The 24,984-nt window shown below is 31.1% G+C and overlaps 1 protein-coding gene across 1 annotated transcript; it reads left to right on the top strand.

Annotated features, from left to right (window-relative positions):
* The first annotated feature begins 2,607 nt into the window (after window positions 1-2,607).
* On the top strand, window positions 2,608-19,717 carry LOC143056075 (C-type lectin domain family 4 member M-like). The gene is made up of 3 exons (XM_076229154.1): window positions 2,608-2,769; window positions 16,317-16,493; window positions 19,128-19,717. Exons 1-3 carry the CDS (start codon window positions 2,655-2,657, stop codon window positions 19,358-19,360), a joined length of 525 nt encoding a protein of 174 aa, XP_076085269.1. The 5' UTR covers window positions 2,608-2,654; the 3' UTR covers window positions 19,361-19,717.
* Window positions 19,718-24,984: the final 5,267 nt, after the last annotated feature.

Here is a 24,984-nt window from a genome sequence, read left to right as displayed (position 1 = left end):
TTGAAGTACAAAAATAATTCAACCTGGAGTGACATTTTCCAACATGTTTTTTTAATTTCATTCTTATATTATCGAGGTGAAAAGACCTTTAATTGTTGTCTGAAGAATTGGTTTTTCATTAATTCTGAATTCCATTGTAAGTCGCAGTAAATCATGAAAAAACGTTGATGAAGTCACGATCACATTACAAAATTGTGCATATGAGCTGATAAACAAAACACTGTCAGCCAATCAGAAAATGCGTTACATCAAAAATTAAATTATTTCTGGATAACATCATATCATTTCCTGTATTGATCGATTGTTTGTACATGTAGTGTCAAAATCTTACGTATGTCTTTGAAATGCGTTTCGGGTTAGCTAGTATTTGTCATTTTGTTGGTGAAGTGGATCTTTCATACTCTTCACTCTTTGTTTTCTCTCTAATATTTGAAGGGTGTTTTGTTTCCAGTATTATTCCACATATTTCCTTTTGGTAAATATAGGATAAAATTGAGAATGAAACTGGAGAGTGTGTCAAAGAAAAAACAACTCAACCAAAAAGGAAAAAAAACCCATCCCAAATGCCACCAAGGGTAGCTAATTCATTGTTTATTATACAATATCTCGATATAGTCAATATGTATTAATTAATTTGTCACTATTTCTTGGAAGATATCATCTAATTTTTTGATTGTTTTTCATTAATTCATGTTGTTTTAAGTTTGATTTGACAATTATTAAAAAAAAAACATATTTGGTAGTGCCATTTTTTACAAACGTTAGTCAACTCCCGAGCTTCATGGCTCAAAGCTTAACTTAGCCTATTGGTGGCTCCAAATGTCGATTTATTGTCTCCAATTTTCGATCTTGTGGTTGTGTACTGATTTTTCGCCGTTTTATGTTCTTAATGGTTTGAAATATTCTCTTATAAAAGAGGGACGAAAGATACCAAAGGGACAGTCAAACTCATAAATCTAAAACAAACTGACAACGCCATGGCTAAAAATGAAAACGACAAACAAATGTGGCCTTTTTTTTTTGCTTCCAATAAAACCAAGTTTAATTCACAACTTTTTGTGAAAAAATAAACACTAAACTTAGTATTAGATGTAAACATATCAGAGATGACTTTGCCAGCCTTATATCAAAAATAAAAGTAGAAGTTGTGCAAGTGGTGTTGCTCGTTCTCTAATTGCATGTATATCTACAAATTAGAAGTGTATTGTTGCCAGTGACACAACTCGCTTCCAGAGACTGTAAGACATAGCAGCTAACAAATAAAGGACAACGTACGGCCTTTAACAATTAGCTTAACTCATACTGCATAGTCAGATATAATGGGGAAAAAACTTGAACGAGAAAACTGATAACCTAATTTCTGTTGGAAACAATAAACGAAACAAATCTGATAAACAGCAACAAACGACAACCACCGAACAACAGGCTCCTGACTTTTGAAATGCACATATATTATGTGGCGGGGTTAGACATGTTTGCGATCGCAAAACCCTTATCTTAACTTGGGATATTGATGTAACGCATACTAATACATTCCCACAACAAGAACGACACAGAATACAAATCTACGAGTAATTGCAGTTACCCACAGCTGGTTCTAAACCAATAACAACTTTTTAAAGACATAAAATCAATCAGTACACACCTCAAACAATTTTGATTCATTTTTCATACGCCATTAACATTCAGAGAAAAACACTGCCGTGTTCAATGCTTTAATACAGATATCGACAGATTGTATGAACGTTAAAACACGTACTGTATCAAAATCATTGAGTCCAATAATAATTAACTGTACTATTTCATTTGTTGCATTGCAAACTTTAATGATATGATCTTTGATAGTTAAATATTCAAGGAACTAGTACTGAGAGATAAGAAGTAGATCACCAGAGGCCGAGATTAAACTAGATTTTAGGGGAAATATTTGTTAAGTCTTGTGTAAATGAACTTATGTGTTATATAATTTGCAGTAAAAGTACAATAATTCAGTTCATTGCCTTGTTCTGCGTGCCATCAATAAAAAGAAAGAGCAACGAACAATTTAATAGTTTTGAGAAATAGAAACCTACAATTTTTACGTATTTAAAACGGTCATACATATTAAAACGATTACACCTAAAACAATGGTCACAAATACTTTACAAAATCAAAAAAATATTGATTCTATGTAGTTCATGAGCTAATTCATTTTAAAATTTCAAGAAGTAATGTTCATTTGATAAGGAAAACAAACTTTGAAATTCTGAATTTCATCTAACCAGTTATATCTGCATTAATTGATTTTGATTAGATGTTAGAAATCAATTAAGCTTGCAGTAGAATGATTTTAACGTTCATAAAATAATCCTGGAATTACCGTTATAGTGACAATTCCTTTTTATGTGAATGTAGTGTAATTACTTAGTCACAATTTCAACAAAATAGTCATGAGGATAATATTAATACTTACTTTACTTCCATGGTATTTCTAGAAACTTTTCTATCTCGCTAACATGCGCAGGACGTTTATTTTATTAATTTTGTTTGGCGAATTTCACATATCTTCATCCTATAAAGAAGGTTTTTATCATTTATTAAAGGGGCTAAGTGGAACTGCTTCGCCAATTCGGACAATAAATGGAATAACACATATTCGTTGTTCATATTTATGCATGGAGACTTCTCTATGTAGTTCTTTGGAATATAATACTTTAACATTTGATTGTAAGATGTATAATGAGTTTGGAATTAGTCCATCTACAAATGATCATACATCGATGTTTGGTGGTAAGTATACATTTGTTTAAAATTAGATTAATTCAATTATCAAGTAAGATAAAACAATCCACACTTTAAAAACTTTTTGTTCATTTACAGAAATTAAAACTAGAGAAAAACTAAGATAGGTTCCACATGTGGAGCAGAATATGCTTACCCTTCCAGAGCATATGAGATCACCTCAAGTTCTTGATTTAGTTCATGTTGCTTTATCTTTAGTTTTCTATGTTGTGTCTTTTATTTGTCTGTGTTTTGTTATATTTTCTGTTTAGCTATGGCATTGTCAGTTTGTTTTCGATCTATGATTTTGAATGTCCCTCTGGTATCTTTCACCCCTCTTTAAAAAAATTGAACTGAATTGTAGATGTCTTCATAGACTTTCATTTATTGTTTTAATAATAATCATTTGACCTCAGTACCTTTCTCCGAGTGAAAACTATACTGTCATCCTGCAAATTTTACCAGGTAGAAAGATACTTCGGGTAAAATTAATCGTTGCAATTTCTATATATATAGTTTATCAATTGAATTAAATGGTTGAAACATCCGACTAAAAATGTATTTTTTACAACTCATATAAGCCTTTTTCTGTATGAGACGGACAAATATGATAAATATAAGTGTAATACCACCAAATCATGGTACGTCACATCCGTTTGTATACGAAAATAGGTAGAAAAGAAATATTCCCTTAAATTTGACGGTTGTAGGTAAGTAATCCTATATTTTATTGTAGTAAAAGATTTCTGTGTCACAAACATATGTCGTGGGTATTTCAAAGCACCATTATTTTTTTATTTGGGATTTCTATAGAATATTTTACAATCTTGAGGTTACATGGTGACTAAACCTTGTACAAAGATAAAATAAGGGGAGAAATTTGATTGGTTAACTTCCAGTGATGGTTATTTTCTTATATGCAATGGAATGTTATGTGAATTTTTTTTTATAGTACTGGACAAGATAAAACTTTACTCATGCCAAGTATTTCTTTATTTGAAACAAAGATAAATTCTACAGATTTTTTTTGAAAAGTGCAAATTTAACAAAGACTAATAGGGGAAAATCAATGGTGGTATTACACCTAATATGGGAAGCTGTACATTCACCTTTGACCTTGTGAGTAATCTCATGTGTTAAAATTTCTTGTTATTTAAGTGAAATATTACAAAAAATGAAATATTCTGAGTGAATTGAGTCTCCAAAACACATTTTATGAGAATTTTTACTTGAAATAGGACTATTCCATGAATAGATGTAGACATTTCATCATTTATCATGTCAACCTGAAATAACCGTATTTTAACCGGAAGTAGTCTATTTCTGACTAATCATATGAAAAAAAATTCTATCAATCTTTTTTTTTCTATATCAGTTTGAAGTACAAAAATAATTCAACCCGGAGTGACATTTTCCAACATGTTTTTTTAATTTCATTCTTATATTATCGAGGTGAAAAGACCTTTAATTGTTCTCTGAAGAATTGGTTTTTCATTAATTCTGAATTCCATTGTAAGTCGCAGTAAATCATGAAAAAACGTTGATGAAGTCACGATCACATTACAAAATTGTGCATATGAGCTGATAAACAAAACACTGTCAGCCAATCAGAAAATGCGTTACATCAAAAATTAAATTATTTCTGGATAACATCATATCATTTCCTGTATTGATCGATTGTTTGTACATGTAGTGTCAAAATCTTACGTATGTCTTTGTAATGCGTTTCGGGTTAGCTAGTATTTGTCATTTTGTTGGTGAAGTGGATCTTTCATACTCTTCACTCTTTGTTTTCTCTCTAATATTTGAAGGGTGTTTTGTTTCCAGTATTATTCCACATATTTCCTTTTGGTAAATATAGGATAAAATTGAGAATGAAACTGGAGAGTGTGTCAAAGACAAAACAACTCAACCAAAAAGGAAAAAAAACCCATCCCAAATGCCACCAAGGGTAGCTAATTCATTGTTTATTATACAATATCTCGATATAGTCAATATGTATTAATTAATTTGTCACTATTTCTTGGAAGATATCATCTAATTTTTTGATTGTTTTTCATTAATTCATGTTGTTTTAAGTTTGATTTGACAATTATTAAAAAAAAAACATATTTGATAGTGCCATTTTTTACAAACGTTAGTCAACTCCCGAGCTTCATGGCTCAAAGCTTGACTTAGCCTATTGGTGGCTCCAAATGTCGGTTTATTGTCTTCAATTTTCTATCTTGTGGTTGTGTACTGATTTTTCGCCGTTTTATGTTCTTAATGGTTTGAAATATTCTCTTATAAAAGAGGGACGAAAGATACCAAAGGGACAGTCAAACTCATAAATCTAAAACAAACTGACAACGCCATGGCTAAAAATGAAAAAGACAAACAAATGTGGCCTTTTTTTTTTTTTTTGCTTCCAATAAAACCAAGTTTAATTCACAACTTTTTGTGAAAAAATAAACACTAAACTTAGTATTAGATGTAAACATATCAGAGATGACTTTGCCAGCCTTATATCAAAAATAAAAGTAGAAGTTGTGCAAGTGGTGTTGCTCGTTCTCTAATTGCATGTATATCTACAAATTAGAAGTGTATTGTTGCCAGTGACACAACTCGCTTCCAGAGACTGTAAGACATAGCAGCTAACAAATAAAGGACAACGTACGGCCTTTAACAATTAGCTTAACTCATACTGCATAGTCAGATATAATGGGGAAAAAACTTGAACGAGAAAACTGATAACCTAATTTATGTTGGAAACAATAAACGAAACAAATCTGATAAACAGCAACAAACGACAACCACCGAACAACAAAAAAATGAAATATTCTGAGTGAATTGAGTCTCCAAAACACATTTTATGAGAATTTTGACTTGAAATAGGACTATTCCATGAATATAAAGTTTTTTGGGTTTTTTTTGTTGTTTTTTTTTTTTGGTTGGGGAAAAGTGGGGGGGGGGGGCTTTTTCTCCTTATTTCTTATATTCTGCTATGATAGAACCTTTTCCTAATAAATACATAAATAGATATATATTTATAAGTTAATGAAATTATTTTTAATGCAGTAACGACAAATTATTCATTAAAAGAGAAGCCTTTTATGTCCCTCTCTGGAATGCGGCGTAAATTTAATTTTGACTTAAGGACTTATTGAAACCTCCTTGGAGACAGTGAATTTGTATATAGATTGTTCATTCTGCTAAAATACTTCAATTACTCATTTCTGATAATATTTCTATCAAAAATAAGTGAAAGTTACCCCATTATTTTTACTTATTGGCCTAAAAAGTTGAAATTGTGAGGAAATGAGAAGTATAAATTGACCAAAAGAGACCTTATAAAGAAGACAAAGAGGTCCATAAGTGGTATTTATCTTCCTAAAATCATTTGGGGGATCATATTCAACTGTTTATAGGCAGATAAGATAAATATTTGATCATTTATTGGTCCACACTATATTCTATCTTGATGCGGCTTGGTTTGGATTTGTCGAAGAAATTTTGCTGGAATCGCTGTAGATGTCGTCTTTCATTATACTAGATTTTTCTCAAACTATTGAACTGATTATGACAAAGCTTGACAGAAATGCTTGAAATAACCAGTTTTACAAAGGAAAAAAGTCACAATCAGTTTATTAAACCATAATGTCTTCTTTAGGTGTAATACCACCAAATTATGCAGGGTACGTCACATCCGGTTGTATACGAAAACAGGTCGAAAAGAAATATTCCCTTGAATTTGACAGTTGTAGGTAATTAATCCTATATTTTATTGCAGTAAAAGATTTCTGTGTCATAAACATATGTCTTGGGTATTTCAAAGCACCATTATTTTTTTTATTTTGGGATTTCTATAGAATATTTTATAATCTTAAGGTTACATGGTGACTAAACCTTGTACACAGATAAAACAAGGGGAGCAATCTGATTGGTGAACTTCCAGTGATGGTTATATTCTCATATGCAATGAAATGTTATGTGATTTTTTTTTATAGTACTGGACAGAATAAAACTTTACTCATGCCAAGTATTTCTTTATTTGAAACAAAAATAAATTCTACAGATTGTTTTGAAAAGTGCAAATTTAACAAAGATTAATAGTGGAAAATCATGGTGGTATTACTAAATTTAGTGCTGTTATTACCAATGTTATTTCAACTGATCGGGCGGAGATTACGTTTTAATTTGCATAAGCTCAGTCTATTTGAAGGTGTGTGTGATAAGGATGATTGCCGTTATAATTATTACTGATTTCTAATTACCTATCAGTGTCATCAAAGGAATTTACAAATGAATTACTGGACACTTCATTGATGAGTTTATCCTAAAACACCTATCTATAGATGGACTGGTTTATCATGAGCTAGCCGGTTAAACTCCGCCCAGTCAAGTGAAATAAATTGAGTAATATCTATAATGAGTTTATTTACAACCACTAGGTCGATGCCACTTCTGGCGGAGATTTATTTCCCCGAGGGTATCACAAGCCCAGTAGTCAGCACTTTTTGTGCTGACATGAATTGTCTTTGATATGGTTATATTTATAAATTAACTGTTTACAAATTTTTGATTTTTTTAAATACTAAGGCTTTTCTACCTCAGACATAGATTACCTTAGCTGTATTTGGCAAAACTGTTAAAAATTTTGGTCCTCAATGATCTTCAATTTCGTACTTTATTTGGCCTTTTTAACTTGTTTTGATTCGAGCGTCACTGATGAGTCTTGTAGACGAAACGCGCGTCTGGCGTACATACTAAATTTAGTCCTGGTATCTATGATGAGTTTATTTACACCTATACGTATTGGAATTGTGATAAAATTTTCTCCTTGACAACATCTCTTTACATTTAGACAATAAAGTTTAACGACGGGTTGTATGTACTCCAATTGGCACCAATTGTTCCGTGCCAATTGTTCTCCTTTACTAGCTTTGTTCTTGTACGAGAATGTATGGTTAATTTCTATAAAGACATGTTTTAATTACCTTTATCTTGGAGATATGTATTTGTTGAATATTCTCTAGATATACTGCCAAAATTGACAAAAGGACCTAACACATAATAAATCCATAATGAACAGCAATAACTGTCCTTGTCCTTGATAACCAAATCCGAGTTACAAACTAAAACTGAGGGAGACGTATCAAATATAAGTGGAGAACTACGACACAACAGAAACACAAAATTAAGATGTAACACACACAGAAACGAACTATAATAAAACAATGGCCAGTTTCTAATATTTACAGTGATAATGTATACCGAGTCAATTAGTCTAGGTACAATCCGACTAAACTTATCGTTTCGTGATAAACTAATGCCTTATTTATTCGGGTTTGTCGTTCGTTAGATTTTTTATTAGAATTGAGATACAACGATTTATCTACTTACAAATACTGCTGCTATTCTATAGATATATAAAGACAAACACATTATAACCTTATGAACTCTAATTTTGAAATCTCTGTATTTGTATTGTGTCCATACACTTCAATTTATAATATCTTTATTTTAAGTCAGTTCTCGTTTCATGATGCTTTTAAAATACAGCACCAATGCAAAAATAAAAAAGTGTATTCAATAAACTCACAAATTATATCAGAATTGTCATTTTGTATCAATTTAATGGGTCCATTGATATAAATGGTCGTTTGAAAAATCTGATTACAAAATCTATTTGCTTCAATTCATATTTTTTTATCTGAGAAATGCAAATATGATAGAAACACTCACTGGAGTTGTGATACATTTGCTCCTTGACCACGTCTATGGACATTTTGGCAATAAAATTTATCTAGTATGTATTTCTATTGGCAAAAGACACAAAGTACTAATTACAATCATATAGAGTTATGTTTTAATTTTCTTGAAAAACCTTACATAGCCCAAAAGTACAGGAACTAAAAGACAAACAACAATCTCAACTCATCACACGGAAAACTATGATTTATAACCGGGAAATAACACGATATTTTATTAACGCCAATCGTTCTTCTCTATTCCATTATTTTGAATAGAAAAAGAGATCATCAACCTCTTCACTTTTCATTCATAACTGTAACATTGATATAAACGATACATTATTATCAACTATTTAAATTGAATTTCAAATTTGTTTGAAGATCTTCATCTTCCTGCTATCTCATGAAAGTTTAAAAGAAAAACGAACTTTGAATTAGACTTTTTTTCTAAATATAAAGCATAATGAATAATCTGAAATAATTATTCAAGTTATGCTCGACTTAGGCTCTACTTTTTTTTTACTTTTTGGATTATAGCTCTTCAAATTTTTTTATAAGCTTTGGATTTTCAATAGAAATATAGAACTAAAGTAAATTATCGAACACCACTAATAAAGTCTAGACGTTATACATATATAAAAAGCTACATTAATTTTCTTTGGTTGTGTGTAATCATTATACAGTGTATTTAAATATGCATGTATATTTTTTTAATGAACCAAACATAAAATACAACCGGTATTCTGATATATATGTTTCGACCTGTGATACCAAACCCTCGATTCCTTTATACTATAAATTAAGGCAAGCGATCAAATCTCATATCAATGTTGCAAACCAAAAAATTCAACTTATTTAATGTAATATTTGGTTTTGTTGTTGATTTTCGTTGTACAGTATATTATATTTGTGTGTGCACATATTTTATTCATTAGAATTATTCAATATGTTAAAAAAACAACTTCCCCACTTCCATTCCTAAATCTTATTTTTAGACATGTTTAAGCAATGTATGCTTACTTTCAAAAGTTTTCGTCCTAAACGTCATAGGTGGTGTTTAGCCATGTCAAAAAAGTGTCATCGGCATTGCAATTCAAAACAACACTTATTAATTACATACACTACAAACCATTAAAAGTCTGAAATGGCCTATATCTGTACTCGACTGTACTGAGTTTTACTCGACCAGTCTGAATTCGTCTGAGATTTACTTGATAATACTCGACTGAATTCTGAACCATACTTAACAGTCTGAATGTGTTCTTGACCAGTACTTAACCGTTTTATACGAGTCTAAACTGTACTCGACCAAGTCTGAACCGTACTCGACCTAGTCTGAACCATACTCGACCTAGTCTGAACCATGCTTGACCTAGTCTCAACCATACTCGACCAAGTCTTAACCAAACTAGACCTATTCTTTGTATCTATTAACTGAATTTTATCAATTTAGGATTTTTTTTAATAAAAATGAAATTTAAACAACAACTTGAAATTAAAAATGTATTCAATACAGTATTGAAATTAAAATTTCACAATAATCAATCATAATATAACTTCAACTCAATATTAATCAACACTTACATAATAATATATATCAACTTTTAAAATATAAATGAAACAAGCTGATCAAATTATCTAAAAAAATGAATTGTGACTAATATTTTCAATATTATTCTAATCTTATGAATATTTCGGAAGTATTTTATGGTAATTGGACTATTTTCACCATTAACTTAAGCCTAGTATAGATTTATGTTGTCTGTTGACTTAATGCAGTGAATGTTTTTTTATTAAGATATATATAAAATAGTATATAAAACAACTTAATAAATTTTTAAAAAATGAGAGCTTAATTGTTTTGTTTTATTAAACCAAGAATTTAATATAATCATTATAATAGAATTTCCCTAGCAATCCTTGATAACCTTTTTAAAAAAGGAAATGTATTCCAAAGTAACAATAAAAAAATTTTTAAATTAATTTTAGTATTTTTTGTCAAATTAACATGGCATACATAAAACACTTTAATATGTTCTAATTAACTCAGTACATGTGTGTTTTACAGGTAAAAAGAAAGCCCTATTTTCTTAAATTCGTGTATTACTTATCTAGTACATACATGTATATTCGAAAGGCCTTGTTATTTAATTTAAACAGGATGTTGTAATTTTGAATCAATGTTATTTAGAATTTAAAACCTCTAACCAGGTGTGATCTTATTTATGAGTTTGCCCCAAGCAGAGGTTATACTTTATATTTCACCACTAATCAGAAAAATAATTTTATTTATTTATTCAATTTTATCCCTTTTTTGATATAAGTTATATATAATATATTTTTTTTTAACCTAAATATAATCAGAGATATATTTCTTATATAAGGTTAAAATCTTTTATAAATTTTGTTGGCTGTTGTTATATATATGTCAGTTAAAAAAAGATTTATTTAAACAGTTAAAAAAGTAGAGGGTTTTTGGTCTAGTATGGTTCAGACTGGTCGAGTATTGTTCAGACCTTTGGTTAAGTATGGTTTAGACTGGAAAAATAGGTCGAGTACATGTCAAGAATGGGTTAAGACTGTTTCAGACTGGTCGAGTAATAGTTCAGACTATTTTCAACAGCAAAGATAAGGGTCAAGTATGATTCAGTACAGTCAAGTATGGTTCAGACTGGGGTCGAGTAATGTCAAGTAAAAGTCAGACCAATTCAGACTGGTCGAGTAAAAATCAGTACAGTCGAGTACAGATATAGGCCATTTCAGACTTTAATGGTTTGTAGTGATATAACTGTTATATATCTTCAAAATTTAAAAGTCGTGTTTAATCTATAAAACCTAAATCAATCTACCATTTTCTATATTAGAAAATTTCTGTACCAATTCAGAAATATGAATATGACAGGGGTTGCTTATTCATTTGATGTGTTTGAGCTTTTGATTTTGCCATTTGATAAGGGACTTCCCGTTTTGAATTTTTCTAAGAGTTCAATAGTTTTGTGATTTTACTGTTTAGTGGATTTTGTCAAAAGCTGACACGCCATTTTCTTTCTTGATTAAGCAGGTGTGGAAAATTGTAGCAACGAGGTTTGATACAGAGTCATGTCTGTAAAATTTTCCATTATGGCTCTACATGCACATAATGAAGATAGTGTTTGAAATGTTTCAAACAACATTCACCCTTTTCACTAATGTTTCTTATTAGATCAAATCTGCATATATTTTTCTGACTAAAGTCATTTGTTCATGGATAATATAATAGCGCAATTTTGGATTTCATTTTGAGGAAATTGTGTGAAAATTAGTAAATGGACAATAAATATATTTTTAAAGAACAGAGTTTGATTCATAACACTTGAAAAAAAGAATATAGTCTTTCGGGTAATATTTTTACATAAAAAACCTACATGTATATTCATAGCATAGAAAATGTTTAAAATAAAATAATACAAAAATATAGTACAACTTCATAGGCACATTATACAGATGTACTTATAAATGTTTTATTGTATTTATATAAGGAATGACTTTAATATTTTTTCTGTCTATGAAGAATTAACATAAAAAAAATTGGTTCACACTGAATAACGCGCGTAGCGCGTTATTTAACAGTGTGCACCACATTTTTTATGTTATTTCGAATAGACAGAAAACATATTACTGTCATTTCTTATAATTTAATTCTAAATTCCATTTTAAACCGTAGAAAACCACGAAAAAACGTTGACGACGTCCGGGTCACATGACTAAATTATATCTAAAAAAAATATATATGTTAACAAAAAAACGTCAGCCAATCAGAAGACGCGTTACATTCAAAATTAAATTATTTCGTGGTTACAGGCAAGAATTCTGATTTATCAGTGAATACAACTCATCTGAAACACTCTAGGCTAGGTTAGAAAAAAAATCATGTTCAGATTATCATTCCACTAGTTAGCAGGATCAACCTTCCTTTCCGGAGAACACGAGAACCGCAGTTTTAGTCGAATTTGTTTAATTCATTCCTCAGTTTAACATAAATTATTTGTAAACTTGTTGGTTGTCTCATCATCGTCTTTCGTGTTTAGCTATAGCATTGTCAGGTTAACTTAAGGGTATAAACCTTGGTTCAGGTGGATAACTCTTTAAACCAGTTATATGTTTGTAAAAGTCAAGTTTTTAAACACAAAACAATGAACATACAAAAAATAAAATTACACAAAGTAAGTGACGACATCAAAAGTTCAATGAAGGATAACAAACTTAATTCACATAGTTTTTTCACTGACCCCCACACCCCCCTCTTAACTTAATTAGGGAAAAATTGATTGACCAATAGGGATATATGTAAAATCAATTTTAGATTAACAAAACTTGCAGCAATGTTGACCCCCCCCCACCCCCCCTCCACCCCCAAACTATTTGATTAAAGTTTTTTTTTATTCTACATCGATCTTTTGATGTCGTCCCTAATTATCTAAAAGTACTTACGATTACTGAAAACAAGTGCAAAGATGTCATCAACAGTCTGAGAAAAATCATCAACTACCTTGTGCAATGTCAAAATATAAGTACATAATATCGACAGTGTATACGACCATAACTAGCTGTTAATCATAAATGTAAATCATTAAAATCATATCTTTTTATGTTTTAATTTTTCTCATAAAAACCTTCTAACAAAATTGATATAAGTGCCAATAAAATGATATTCAATTGTCCTAAAACGGTTTTAAAATTATATCTTTTAAGAATGAGTTAATTCAAGTTTGTTTGTCATTATCTTTTGTAAGAAACACTGATGATGATGACGCATAAGCTTTTATTTAGCTGCAACTTATGATAGCAGCTGAATGGAAAGTAAGTTGCAGTCCCTAATCATGTCCAATGATGAGCGTCACTAATGAGTCTTATGAAGACGAAACGCGCGTCTAGCATATTAAATTATAATCCTGGTATCTTTGATCACTATATATTGATTACCAAATTCCTATCATTGTTGTATTGGTCAGAAATATTGAGGTAACATATTTCTCTATCTAGTAGGAATATAAAAGAAGTAGCTATTACTAGCTTTTTCCACTTGTACCAATACAGCATGTAGAGGATATTTGTATCAATACATTGTTATGATATTGTAATTATGTTATATAAATGATATTGTAATTATTGTATTTATTTTATGTTGGCCTGATTTGTGTTGTGTGACCTGATAGTTGTTTACAGAATGATTGGAACTTTCCAGAATGATCCTAATAAAAGATGCGTTATATAAACTTCTACATTTTACTAGAAACTTCCGTTGTAACTTTCTAGGATGTTCCATTATAGACTGTTCTAGAATTTTCCGTGACAACTATATATATATACAGACACTCAAGTTAAACTCTTAAGACTTAGACTTAGACATCGATAGACATTAGTATTCACCGCATTTGGATTGACACTTTAATTCTACAAACAACATCATACTGGATTGTGACCGTAGTAGTGAACGTAATATTCAGATTGGATTTCGAAAGATATCCGGATACAGACAAAGATAAAAGATTGGACTCATATTTTGACAGTTAAGTTGACAGTAATATTTGTGTAATACTTCTTGTAAACTTTTGTATAATAAATATTGTTTAATTTTATTATTGATTTTGTTGGCTACAATTTAAAGGTAATTTCTGGCCGTAACTACATTAGAAGAAGTCGACGAAGCCAACACAATCGTCACCACTTAAGGATGACATCACAAATTAAAGAATCATGTAGATGATCCGCATCGAAACATCTTCAACTTGGCAAACTACTGAAGAAACATCAACAGCTGTTAGAGTAAGAATTATTCAATATTCGGCAGGTCGTAAACGTCGTCCATGTAAAAGAAAAAATATTGAAATTTACAAAAGGCTAGATGACCTACACCAGAGACTGCAAGATAATAACATGACAGCAGTGAAGTTTGCAAATGCAGTATCCTATCTTCTACATATGAATTAGTGGGACATTCGAGAAATCTTAGTGAACTTTATCTAATTCTGTAATTGTGTTAATATTGTAAAATTTCTTAGGGAACATTCAGTATTGGTATTTTACATAAGTCAATATTAATAACATATGTGTTTCGATAGTGATTGTGTCAGTATGTCAATGTATCAAAAGGATTTAATTTATATTATAATTAGATGTTCTGATCATTATTGTATTTTATTTTAGAGATTTAAACTGATACATATTTGATATGAATAGATGAAAATCCCTATAATAAAAATAACTTAATCCTTTTATATTGTTTTATTATATTTATTCCTAATGAAATGGAAATCATCAACACATGCAACTACCTACATTTTCTAGCATGTTTATCTATTGTCTTACAAAATTTAATATCTAATAAAACTAGTACATTTAGCTGACCAAGTCCTTATATTTGAATAAAGTAACATTTGTTTTTAGTGGAAAATTATTTAATGTTAATTAAACTATAATTTAAAATTGTTTGCTAAACCCTCTCTGTGATTAATGTACGTAAGATAACTCTGGTCAATTTCCCCAATCAATCTTTCATTAGCAGTAAGGGCCTTTACTTAAACAAGTAACAATTAAAATTAAGTAATGTTGTAAACGAGGCTATTTTAAATATTACTTATATAAGTAACTTTTCGGAATATTATTTTTATAGGTGTCCAATAATATAGATGTTACTAACTTTAATAAATTTTGACAGTCATCTGATTATTTTTCTCATTAAATATAAAGTCTAATTCTTCTGAAACACTAATTAACTCTCTGACGCACTTATCTTTCATACCGACGCTTCTGGGTCAAAGATTTTTCTCTTTTTTGGAATACTTTATTCTCTTAAAACAATTGTTACAGAGAACATATACATATTAACAATATACAAACTTATATATAGCATGTGTGAATTACATATACATATATAAAGTGATTCTAAGAAGTTCTAACCTGGAGGAACGACCTTCTCTTGGACGTTCTTAATAAATTTACATAGTTTTTCTAATACAATTACATTGTTGGAAGCAAATACCTGTTCAAACTTATATTGTTAACATTTTCGTGACAAAAAGGGGGAAGCAGATTTATTCTTTCATTGATAAAGTATCTACATGTCATAATATAGTGATATTCATCACCGATATCCATAGAGAGCACACTCTTTCGCTTCTTGGCACATTGCGCCATCTCCCGGTCTCGACTGGTATTTGGTGACTACCACATCTGAATTTACAAAGGATGTACATATAATAGGGTGATAACTCTTGAGATATATTTTTTAACAAAAATGAGTTTAAAACAATCTATAGCACAATGCTTTAGGAGACTTGAACATTTCTGAATACCAAAATTGTATAAATTGATCCTTAAGTTTCTGTTCAATACACTTTGAAATCCATAATGACGAAAAAACAGTTTGGTTTTGGGACTATTCATTTATCATTTTCCTACAAAATCTTAAAGGTAGACTGATATAAATAGGCAGATACTTGTGAATTGATTAAGACTTGAAGTTATTTATAATTTGTAATCCAAATCAATCATATATGTTCCTGAAATAAGTGTAATCATATTTTTTTTCAAAAATGTATAAAAAAACTTATTCAAGTAATACAAGCCTTGAGGAAATCTAGCATTTGTTGAACATTTAATTTTGTGGTTCATCTTTACCCATGAAATCCACGAATATTGGTATCCGACGAATGATAATGAATCTACAGTATGATATTATTAATTTGGCTCACCCAAAATATGCATGTTTGATCATGTTTCTCATTAAGCTCAAGTCTTTTTTATTTATTTGTATATGTTCACTGCATATTATTTTGTTTACAGAACGTTGCCCTAAATCACTTGGTTATACTTATGAAAAAAGTATGGACTTTTGTTACTTAGTACATGGACAATGGCTCACCTGGTTCGTTGCCCAGGGTATATGTGCTGGAGTGCGAGGTCAATTGGTTAAAGTAGATACCATGGAGAAGCTAATCTATCTGAATAGTTCTGTTACAGGTAAATGACATAGTACTGATGTTTGGGTAATTGAAAACTGACAATCTCCCATACAGTCAGAGTTGTCGTCCTTTCCTCCTCATTGAAGAGGAAAGGACGACAACTCTGTCTGTATAAGAGATTGAAAAACTGATGGCGAATCTCTGATAGTTTTTAAATATATTCACAACTATTCTGAAATAGCGACAAAGAGCTTGATATATTTTATATACAGTAAACTATTTTAATAGATAAATTTAGTTTGACGTCATTGATTTCAGATCTAGAGTTGTCTAACTTATAGATTTTTCATTTGTCATATTTTACCCTTCATCACCATCAGATGTTTAAAATTAATTAGAAGCGTTTGTAAATTTGACATGTTAAAACAGAGACAATAATGAGACATTCAAATTCATAAGTCGAAAATGAATTGACAACCCATTACAGAAAACGACCACAACTTAGAAACTAAAGTCAGAGAAATACGATCTCCCACCAAAAAAAGCCGGCGTGATCTCATGTGGTGCTCCGGAATTGTAGGCAGATCTTTTTCGACATCTGGCACCCGTCGTATTGCTTATGTAAGTACAAATCTGGTGATAAGAAAACGACCATTTATCTTCAAAGGGAGGATGGGGTTATGGTTTTTTTTTTCTAAAAAAATATATTCTGATCTCTAATTTGATGACAAAATATTGTGGTCAAGGTGTAATACCACCAAATCATGGTACGTCACATCCAGTTGTATACGAACGTAGGTCTAAAAAAAATATTCCCTTGAATTTGACAGGTGTAGGTAATTAATCCTACATTTTATTGCAGTAAAAACATTTCTGTGTCATAAACATATGTCTTGGGTATTTCAAAACACCATTATTTTTTATTTGGGATTTCTATAGAAAATTTTGTAATCTTTAGGTTACATGGTGACTAAACCTTGTACACAGATAAAATAAGGGGAGACATTTGATTGGTTATCTTCCAATGATGGTTATTTTCTTATATGCAATGAATTGATATTTGAATTTTTTTCTATAGTACTGGACATGATAAAACTATACTCATGCCAAGTATTTCTTTATTTGAAACAAAGATAAATTCTGCACATTTTTTTGAAAAGTGCAAATTTAACAAAGACTAATAGGGGAAAATCAATGGTGGTATTACACCCCAAGCAGATAACAAGAAAAAAATTCTGAATCCATATTCTTCCCATTCCTTAGTGTTGACTTTAAAAAAGAATGATGACGGATAAAAATTAAAAGAAAAGGTAAGCGTCTGCCCGAAAACAAATTTTTGACTCAAACAAAAAGCCATAATATCCCATAAAACTACATGATCGCTTCCCTGCTCCCTAAGTTAGTTTAATTCGGAAGGTCAAATTTGGGGGAAAGAAGATGGGGTTGTGGTTACGACAATTGTTACATATTGTCATTAGAAACTGTATATTCAATAGTATTGACGACTAGAAATATTTGGTTGTTTCGTGTCTTATTAGATTGTTGTACTATTGATGTACCCTGCTTATTCTATTCATATGACTGATTGGCAATTAAAATAGTATGTTCATACTCTTTTCTAGACATGAAAATTCTTAAATATAGACTAACTTTTCTCTCAACGCATCAGTGTACGTCTACATCAATGTTTGACCCAGATCCCTCATGTAATGATTTCCCTTGTTTCTTTCCTTCTATGCATAGCATGAGTAAAATATAGGTACCTTAAACCCTCCCATTATAAGCCCATTGGCAAGATATCCTAACTCAATGAATTGTAGTTACTGCAAGATAATCTTCAATACGAACTCATGCATACGCTCAATGTTGGTCGAGATGACGTTACATTGTTAATAATAGGTTATCTTTTTTTCCTCACTGTTTTCACAAATTTTTTTGAAAAAAATAGCAAGCCTCGACTTGTAATTATAAAAATCTCAAATCTCAATTATCGTACACACGTGTTGCAGTGGTGGAATTTATATGTCTCTATTATTTACAACACTTTGAATTTTTGGAAAAACTAAGGATTTTCTAATCCCAGGTATAGCATTATTTGGCACAAATTTTCTAATCCCAGGTATAGCATTATTTGGCACAATTTTTTGGAATTTTGGATCCTAATGCTCTTCAACTTTGTATTTGTTTGGCTTTATAAATATTTTGATATGAGCGTCACTGATGAGTCTTATATAGACGAAACGCGCGTCTGGCGAACTAAATTATAATCCGGGTACCTTTGATAACTAATTACTATCTAAGACTTGTGAGTGTTTCTCTTTATAAATGCATAGATCTGGATATTAACAAAACAAAAATGTTTATCAATTAACTATATTGATTCATTGCTGTCAGAGAATAATTGCCGACAATGATATACAGTGAAACCTGAATTAAGCAAAAACCTGTATCATGATACCATAAATTTTAGATCTCTCTGAAGTACATTTCATATAGTTTGAACCTGTATTTAAAAAAAGCTGTCTTAAGAAACAACTTTTTAGATCTCACTTTGGTGGTATTTCAAAACAGGTTTCACATATATACTAGTGAAATTTCATATACGGGTCTCTGTTCCATTATTTCACGGGAGTAGACAGTTATTTGAATTTTACTGTAAGATAATTTCTCCAGTTTGAGTATTCTTTTTCAGATAACACAAAGAATTACTGGACAGGAGCAAATGACCAGGTAATTGAAGGAACATTTGAATGGAGAGATGGAACAGTATTAGCAGACGATAACGAAGTATGGGGACTAAATCAACCTGATGATTGGGGCGGAGAAGACTGTTGTGAAATAAAACCAGCTCTAGGGTGGAAAATACAGGATGACAATTGCGATTCTACGCTTTGGTTCATATGTGAATACGTTATTTCATACTGATATTTGATATGAATACAGCATTTTTGTTTTGACAGAAATATCATTGATATGGTTATTTTAGTAAATTTACTGTATAGATTACTTTAGCTGTATTTTGGCAAAAATTTTAAGAATTTTTTGTCCTCAATGTGTTTCAAAATTATCACTGGTGAGTCTTTTGTAGAAGAAATGCACGTTTGGCGCAAAAACAAAATTTCAATCCTGGTATCTATGCTGAGTTAACTTCAACTTATAAAGGGAATTTGTTTAACCACCAAGTATAGGGACTGAATCAACCTGATGATTGGGGTGGAGAAGACTGTTGTAAAATTAAACCTGTTCTAGGGTGGAAATTGCATGATGACAATTGCAGCTCTACGCGTTGGTTCATTTGTGAATATGTTGTTTGGTACAGATATTTGATATGAATCAAATATAGCATTTTTTTGTTTTGGCAGAAATATCATTGATATGGTTATTTTAGTAAATTTACTGAGTAGATTACCTTAGCTGTATTTGACAAATTTTTTTTTGTCCTCAATGCTATTCATCTATTGTACTTTATTAAGCCTTTTTATTCAAACATCAATGGTGAGTCTTTTGTAGACGAAACGTGCTGCGCAAAAACAAACTTCCAACACTGATATATATAATGAGTTCATTTCTAACATATGAAGGCAGTGGCGGATCCAGAGGGGGGGTTCCGGGGGTCCGCACCCCCTCTTTATTTTGGCCGATCAATGCATTTGAATCGGGACATATGTTTGCACCCCCCCTGCACCCCCCCCCCCCCCTTTGCCCTGGGCTAGCACCCCCCCTTTCGAAAATTCCTGCATCCGCCACTGGAAGGTTATTTGACGAACTACAAAGTATGGGGACTAAATCAACCAAATGAAGGGGTCGAAAAGACTGTTGTGAAATAAAACATGCTCTAAGGTGGAAATTACAGGGTGGGAATTGCAGCTCTATGCCTAGGTTCATTTGCAATCACGTCATTTGAGACTGATGTAAGATATAAACAATATTCTTTTGTGTTGACAGAATCAGTAAATTTGCTGTTTCTAAAATGTTAAATCATTCGAAACGATACGTTTTTCTACACCTAGGTGTACGTGCAATTAGTCATATTAAGTACCTGTGTTTGTATTGATTTTGTATTTTTGGTTGTTAAAGAAAATCGTCGAATTTGAATTATTTTCATACTTTTATCCGATCATCACTGAGGATTTTATGTAGACGACATCCGCTTCTGTTGAATTAAATTATATCAGCATTGTCTCTTTGTTGAGTTTTTGCATAAGCTATACGTAGTTTGAGTTGAAACGTCTTTATGTATTTGTTATTCAAATCAGACTATTGGATCTTAATTAGTATATAACCTGATTACAAAATCTAAAAAATACAGTCGCTCGAGTACGTACACCCTTTGGTATACGGTTAGACCTTTGGTATACGGTGAGCTGTTTTAATACACCGTTAAAAGATCCTCCCTAAAAATTTCAAATAATGCAACATTTTACTTTTTGGACAAGAAAAAACTAATCTGTTGTAAATATTTGTTTATCAGATTACCTGACACATTGTAGCGGTAAAGTATAATACAGGATCGACAGAAAATTTTTGGGACAATGGGAAGAGTTGTGATCTCAAAAAAATATGTTTAACCCGCCTCATTATGCGCCTGTCCCAAGTAAGCCTCTGGTCTTTGTAAGTCTTGTATGATTTTTAATTTTAAGTTCATTTTTCGGAGTTTAGTATGAAGTAAAATTGAGAAAGGAAATGGGGAATGTGTCAAAGCGACAACAACCCGACCATAGAGTAGACAACAGCCGAAGGCCACCAATATGTATGACGTCCATTATCACTGAACTAGTACACTTTTTTGAGGGGACAACTGAAGCACGCATCCCGATGCGGGATTTTCTCGCTGTATTGAAGACCACTTTGTGGCCTTCGGCTGTTTCCGGGTTGTTGTCTCTTTGACACATTCCCCATTCTCAATTTTAATACATACGGAAACCAAAAATTTAATATGCATTTTTTTAATTATGTATATCATGCTCATTTTTTTTTTATTTATCCATTCATCTAATGTTAATTTTAATTTGTGAACAAACAATACAATAACACATATTTTTTTCTATTTCGTTAGCGGCGAATTGTGTATGTGTAGATGTTTTGGTTTCTTATAATACAGATATGTCGATGAACTGTAAAGACAACTGACTCTGGTAAACAATTCATATCATATCCAATATCTTCTAATTTCTAAATTGATGATAAAATGTGAATTTCATTCGTTTGATCTTCTTGAAGCATGCCAATAGACTGATATTTGTTTCTTTGGGTTTCAATGGTATCTATCACTTAACATGGCAGTGCCCCCTTGATTTGACTCATTTTTATAAAAAAAAAAATTGTATACTGCCTGTGTGTATATTTTATACATGTAGCTGAATTAAGTGGTGATTACTGACTTCTTTGTCGAAATTAAATATTCTGTATAGTAATAATGAGTAAATAAAAGACAGATGACACTGATGCGTGAACAGTTATGTTTCCCATGAGATTTCCTATAAGAAGATAATTATTATATCTATAAATATTCAGTAGTACACAAAGTACATTACAGTATAACATGCATCCGGGTGCAGGATTTTCACGCTGTTTTGAAGACATGCTAGTAGCAATTTTTTTCTTCTTTGAACGTGTTGTTGTCTCTTTGACACATTACCCATTTCCATTTTCAATTCTATTCAAAGTCATTTGAAAAAAAAAATCCCAAAGTTCACAAACTGCATCAATTAATTGTAATATCTATTTCTAACTGCGCAAATAATGTTATTGGTGTTTCTGCATAGATTTTTTCTCTTCATTTAGCAAACATTTCTAATTAAAGTTGTACTTCATGGAAAGCAGATCATTCCGAAACGAATTTGCATATCAATTCAGAAAAAAGCAATGTTTGCATGTCGAGCTTAATGCAATGTAACCAAGATAATCAGACAATTAAGTCAAAGTTTTTATTAAATAAAAACATCCTAAAATTTATTCATGGTTTTCAAACGAGGTTTTGTAGTTTCATGTTTTCAAAGTATTTAATTCAGACAGCATTAGCTTTGTTGGTGCTGTTTAATGTCAAATTCTAAGAGAAATTCAATGCTAATGATAGTTTGGCGTACGCATATATATATATATATAGGCATTAATTAAAACTTATAAAGAGTTGTATGCAAATATAAAGAGACCAAATTATTCGTCTCAGACCAGCTTCAGTTTTAAAAATACAAATACCATGCACGCGATTTTTATAAGTTTGATATGCACTAGTAAAAATATTACTTCCTATTTCATAGAAACTGATGACTGAGTTTAATTGACATTTTTAAATATGATAGAGTTGTCCCATGTCATTATATCTTTCTAATTAAACAATGAGTGAGAGGGAGGTCCGGAAGATACCAAAATATATTCAAACTCTTCAGCCAAAGACAACAGACAACGCCACGGCGGGAAGACAAACAACGCGATACAAACTAAAAACATAGGAACCAAAGACTGGGCAATTCTATCCCTTCTTATAAGAGCAAGGTTGCATACATCTTAATATCATTCTAATGGTCTCTTTGCATTTTAGGGGCTAGGGTAACATTACTTGACGTATGCTTTTCCTGTGGCCTGTTTTGTTTTCATTCGGTCTTTGTCTTAAATATTCAATTTTTAATTGAGGGCTTAGATATTATTTAACTTTTATACCATTTTTCTAAACAACAACAAAACAAGATGATGTGTCCAAAGTACACAGATGCACCACTCTCACTATTATTTTCCATATTCAATGGACCGTGAAATTGGGAAAAAATTCTAATTTGGCATTAAAATTAGATAGATCATACCATAGGGAACATGTGTACTAAGTTTCAAGTTGATTGGACTTCAACTTCATCAAATCCTACCTTGACAAAAAACTTTAACCTGAAGCGGGACAGACGGACGGACGGACGAACAGACGGACGAACGGACGCACAGACCAGAAAACATAATGCCCCTCTACTTTCGTAGGTGGACATAAAGAAATAACAAATTCATGAATTTCTATAGATTTTATAAATTTGAACAGAAGTGTGGGATAAGTTAACGACACTGAAACCTAGGGACAAAAATAACAAAAGGACACCAACAGGAGAACATAATCTTTATAGTACTTTAATCTATAAGTCTTCCGTAGAAATCAAACAGAAACAATCAAAGACTATTTTCAATTTACTGAAGAATTATTTTGTGTCGGTTTTTTATATCTGGGAAAAGAAGGAAATTCTGCTTCTTTCCTTTTTTTTTTTTTACCTCAACCGGTGCAAAGTGATTGGTGCCAACTTCCCCTGACTGTATTTTACAGCATTGGAATTTACAAAAAGCCTTTCAATGTAGTATACCACTGCATAAGTTTTGTGCTATAATAATGAAAGGTTTCTAACAATGTGACTCTTCAATGTTGTCTTTAAATACATCAAAACAGCAATATAAAGCTATGTAGACTCTTCATTTACATTTTCAAGTAGGAGTGAACAACTTTTAGATTGTAAAAAACATATGGTGTATTATTTCGTTCCCTTTTAACAATGACCACTTGAATTGAGTTCATTGAAAATTAGAAAACTACGCAAGAATTCAAAACCTTAAAGCTCACCAGTTACTAACAAAATTCGGTATAAGTCATATTTGTAGCATTATGTCTATAATAAAGATATAGAGATCTTCGAACTCCTTCATTATACAAAATTGAATTAGTTTTGGATGAACCGTTGTGAGGAAGACAAATTTGCTTTGCTTTGCTTGGAATAGCAAAATATATTTTTTTCGAATAATTCAGATCACAATTAAAGGCTTTGTTTATGCAATTTAATCCTTTCATCGAAGTTCTGATTTCTAATAGAATGAAATTCAAAACAGTGTAGCTATGGCCATTGATTGACACATTAAAATCATCCATTGACTGGGACAATTTACGTGAACGTTTGTCTGTAACGACCACTGTTCACGACGTACCTACGATAGACATTTAAACTGTGTGGTCACCAAAGGTTTCTTAGCGCCTTTAATTATAAAATAATTCGAAAAATTAATCAGGAATAACTTTTGTGTTTTGATTTATATAATTGATATAAATCAAAATATCGTGTTATTTATGATTAATTTTTCGAATTACTTTATTTAGGTGTTGAGAACCTTTGGTGACCCCATAGTTTAAGTGTCTTTAAAAAGTACATAGTGAGCATTGGTCGTTACATACAAACGTTCACCTAAATTGTCCCAGTCAATGGATGGTTTTAATGTGTCAATCAATGGCCACAGCTACACTGTTTTGAATTTCATTCTAAGACCTCTTATGAATCTTATATTTTATGGATGAATCACCGTATTTCGATTTACCGAACCATTTACATTTGTCGGAAAAACACAAAACTGAGCCGCTGGACTCTGAAAAACAGACAACATATCAAAATATCAAAATCACAAGCTCTGTTTTCTTAAAGTATCATGTAATAAATATAGATATTCGTAAAAAGTCTGTTGAACAAACTTCTGTAAACATTTAAGCATTTTCTTGGCATATTATTAATTTTTATTAAAGTTGGTATAAAATT

Source organism: Mytilus galloprovincialis, chromosome 13 (assembly GCF_965363235.1).
Source record: "Mytilus galloprovincialis chromosome 13, xbMytGall1.hap1.1, whole genome shotgun sequence".
Classification (NCBI taxonomy): domain Eukaryota; kingdom Metazoa; phylum Mollusca; class Bivalvia; order Mytilida; family Mytilidae; genus Mytilus; species Mytilus galloprovincialis.
This window is presented reverse-complemented; position numbering and strand designations above follow the sequence as displayed.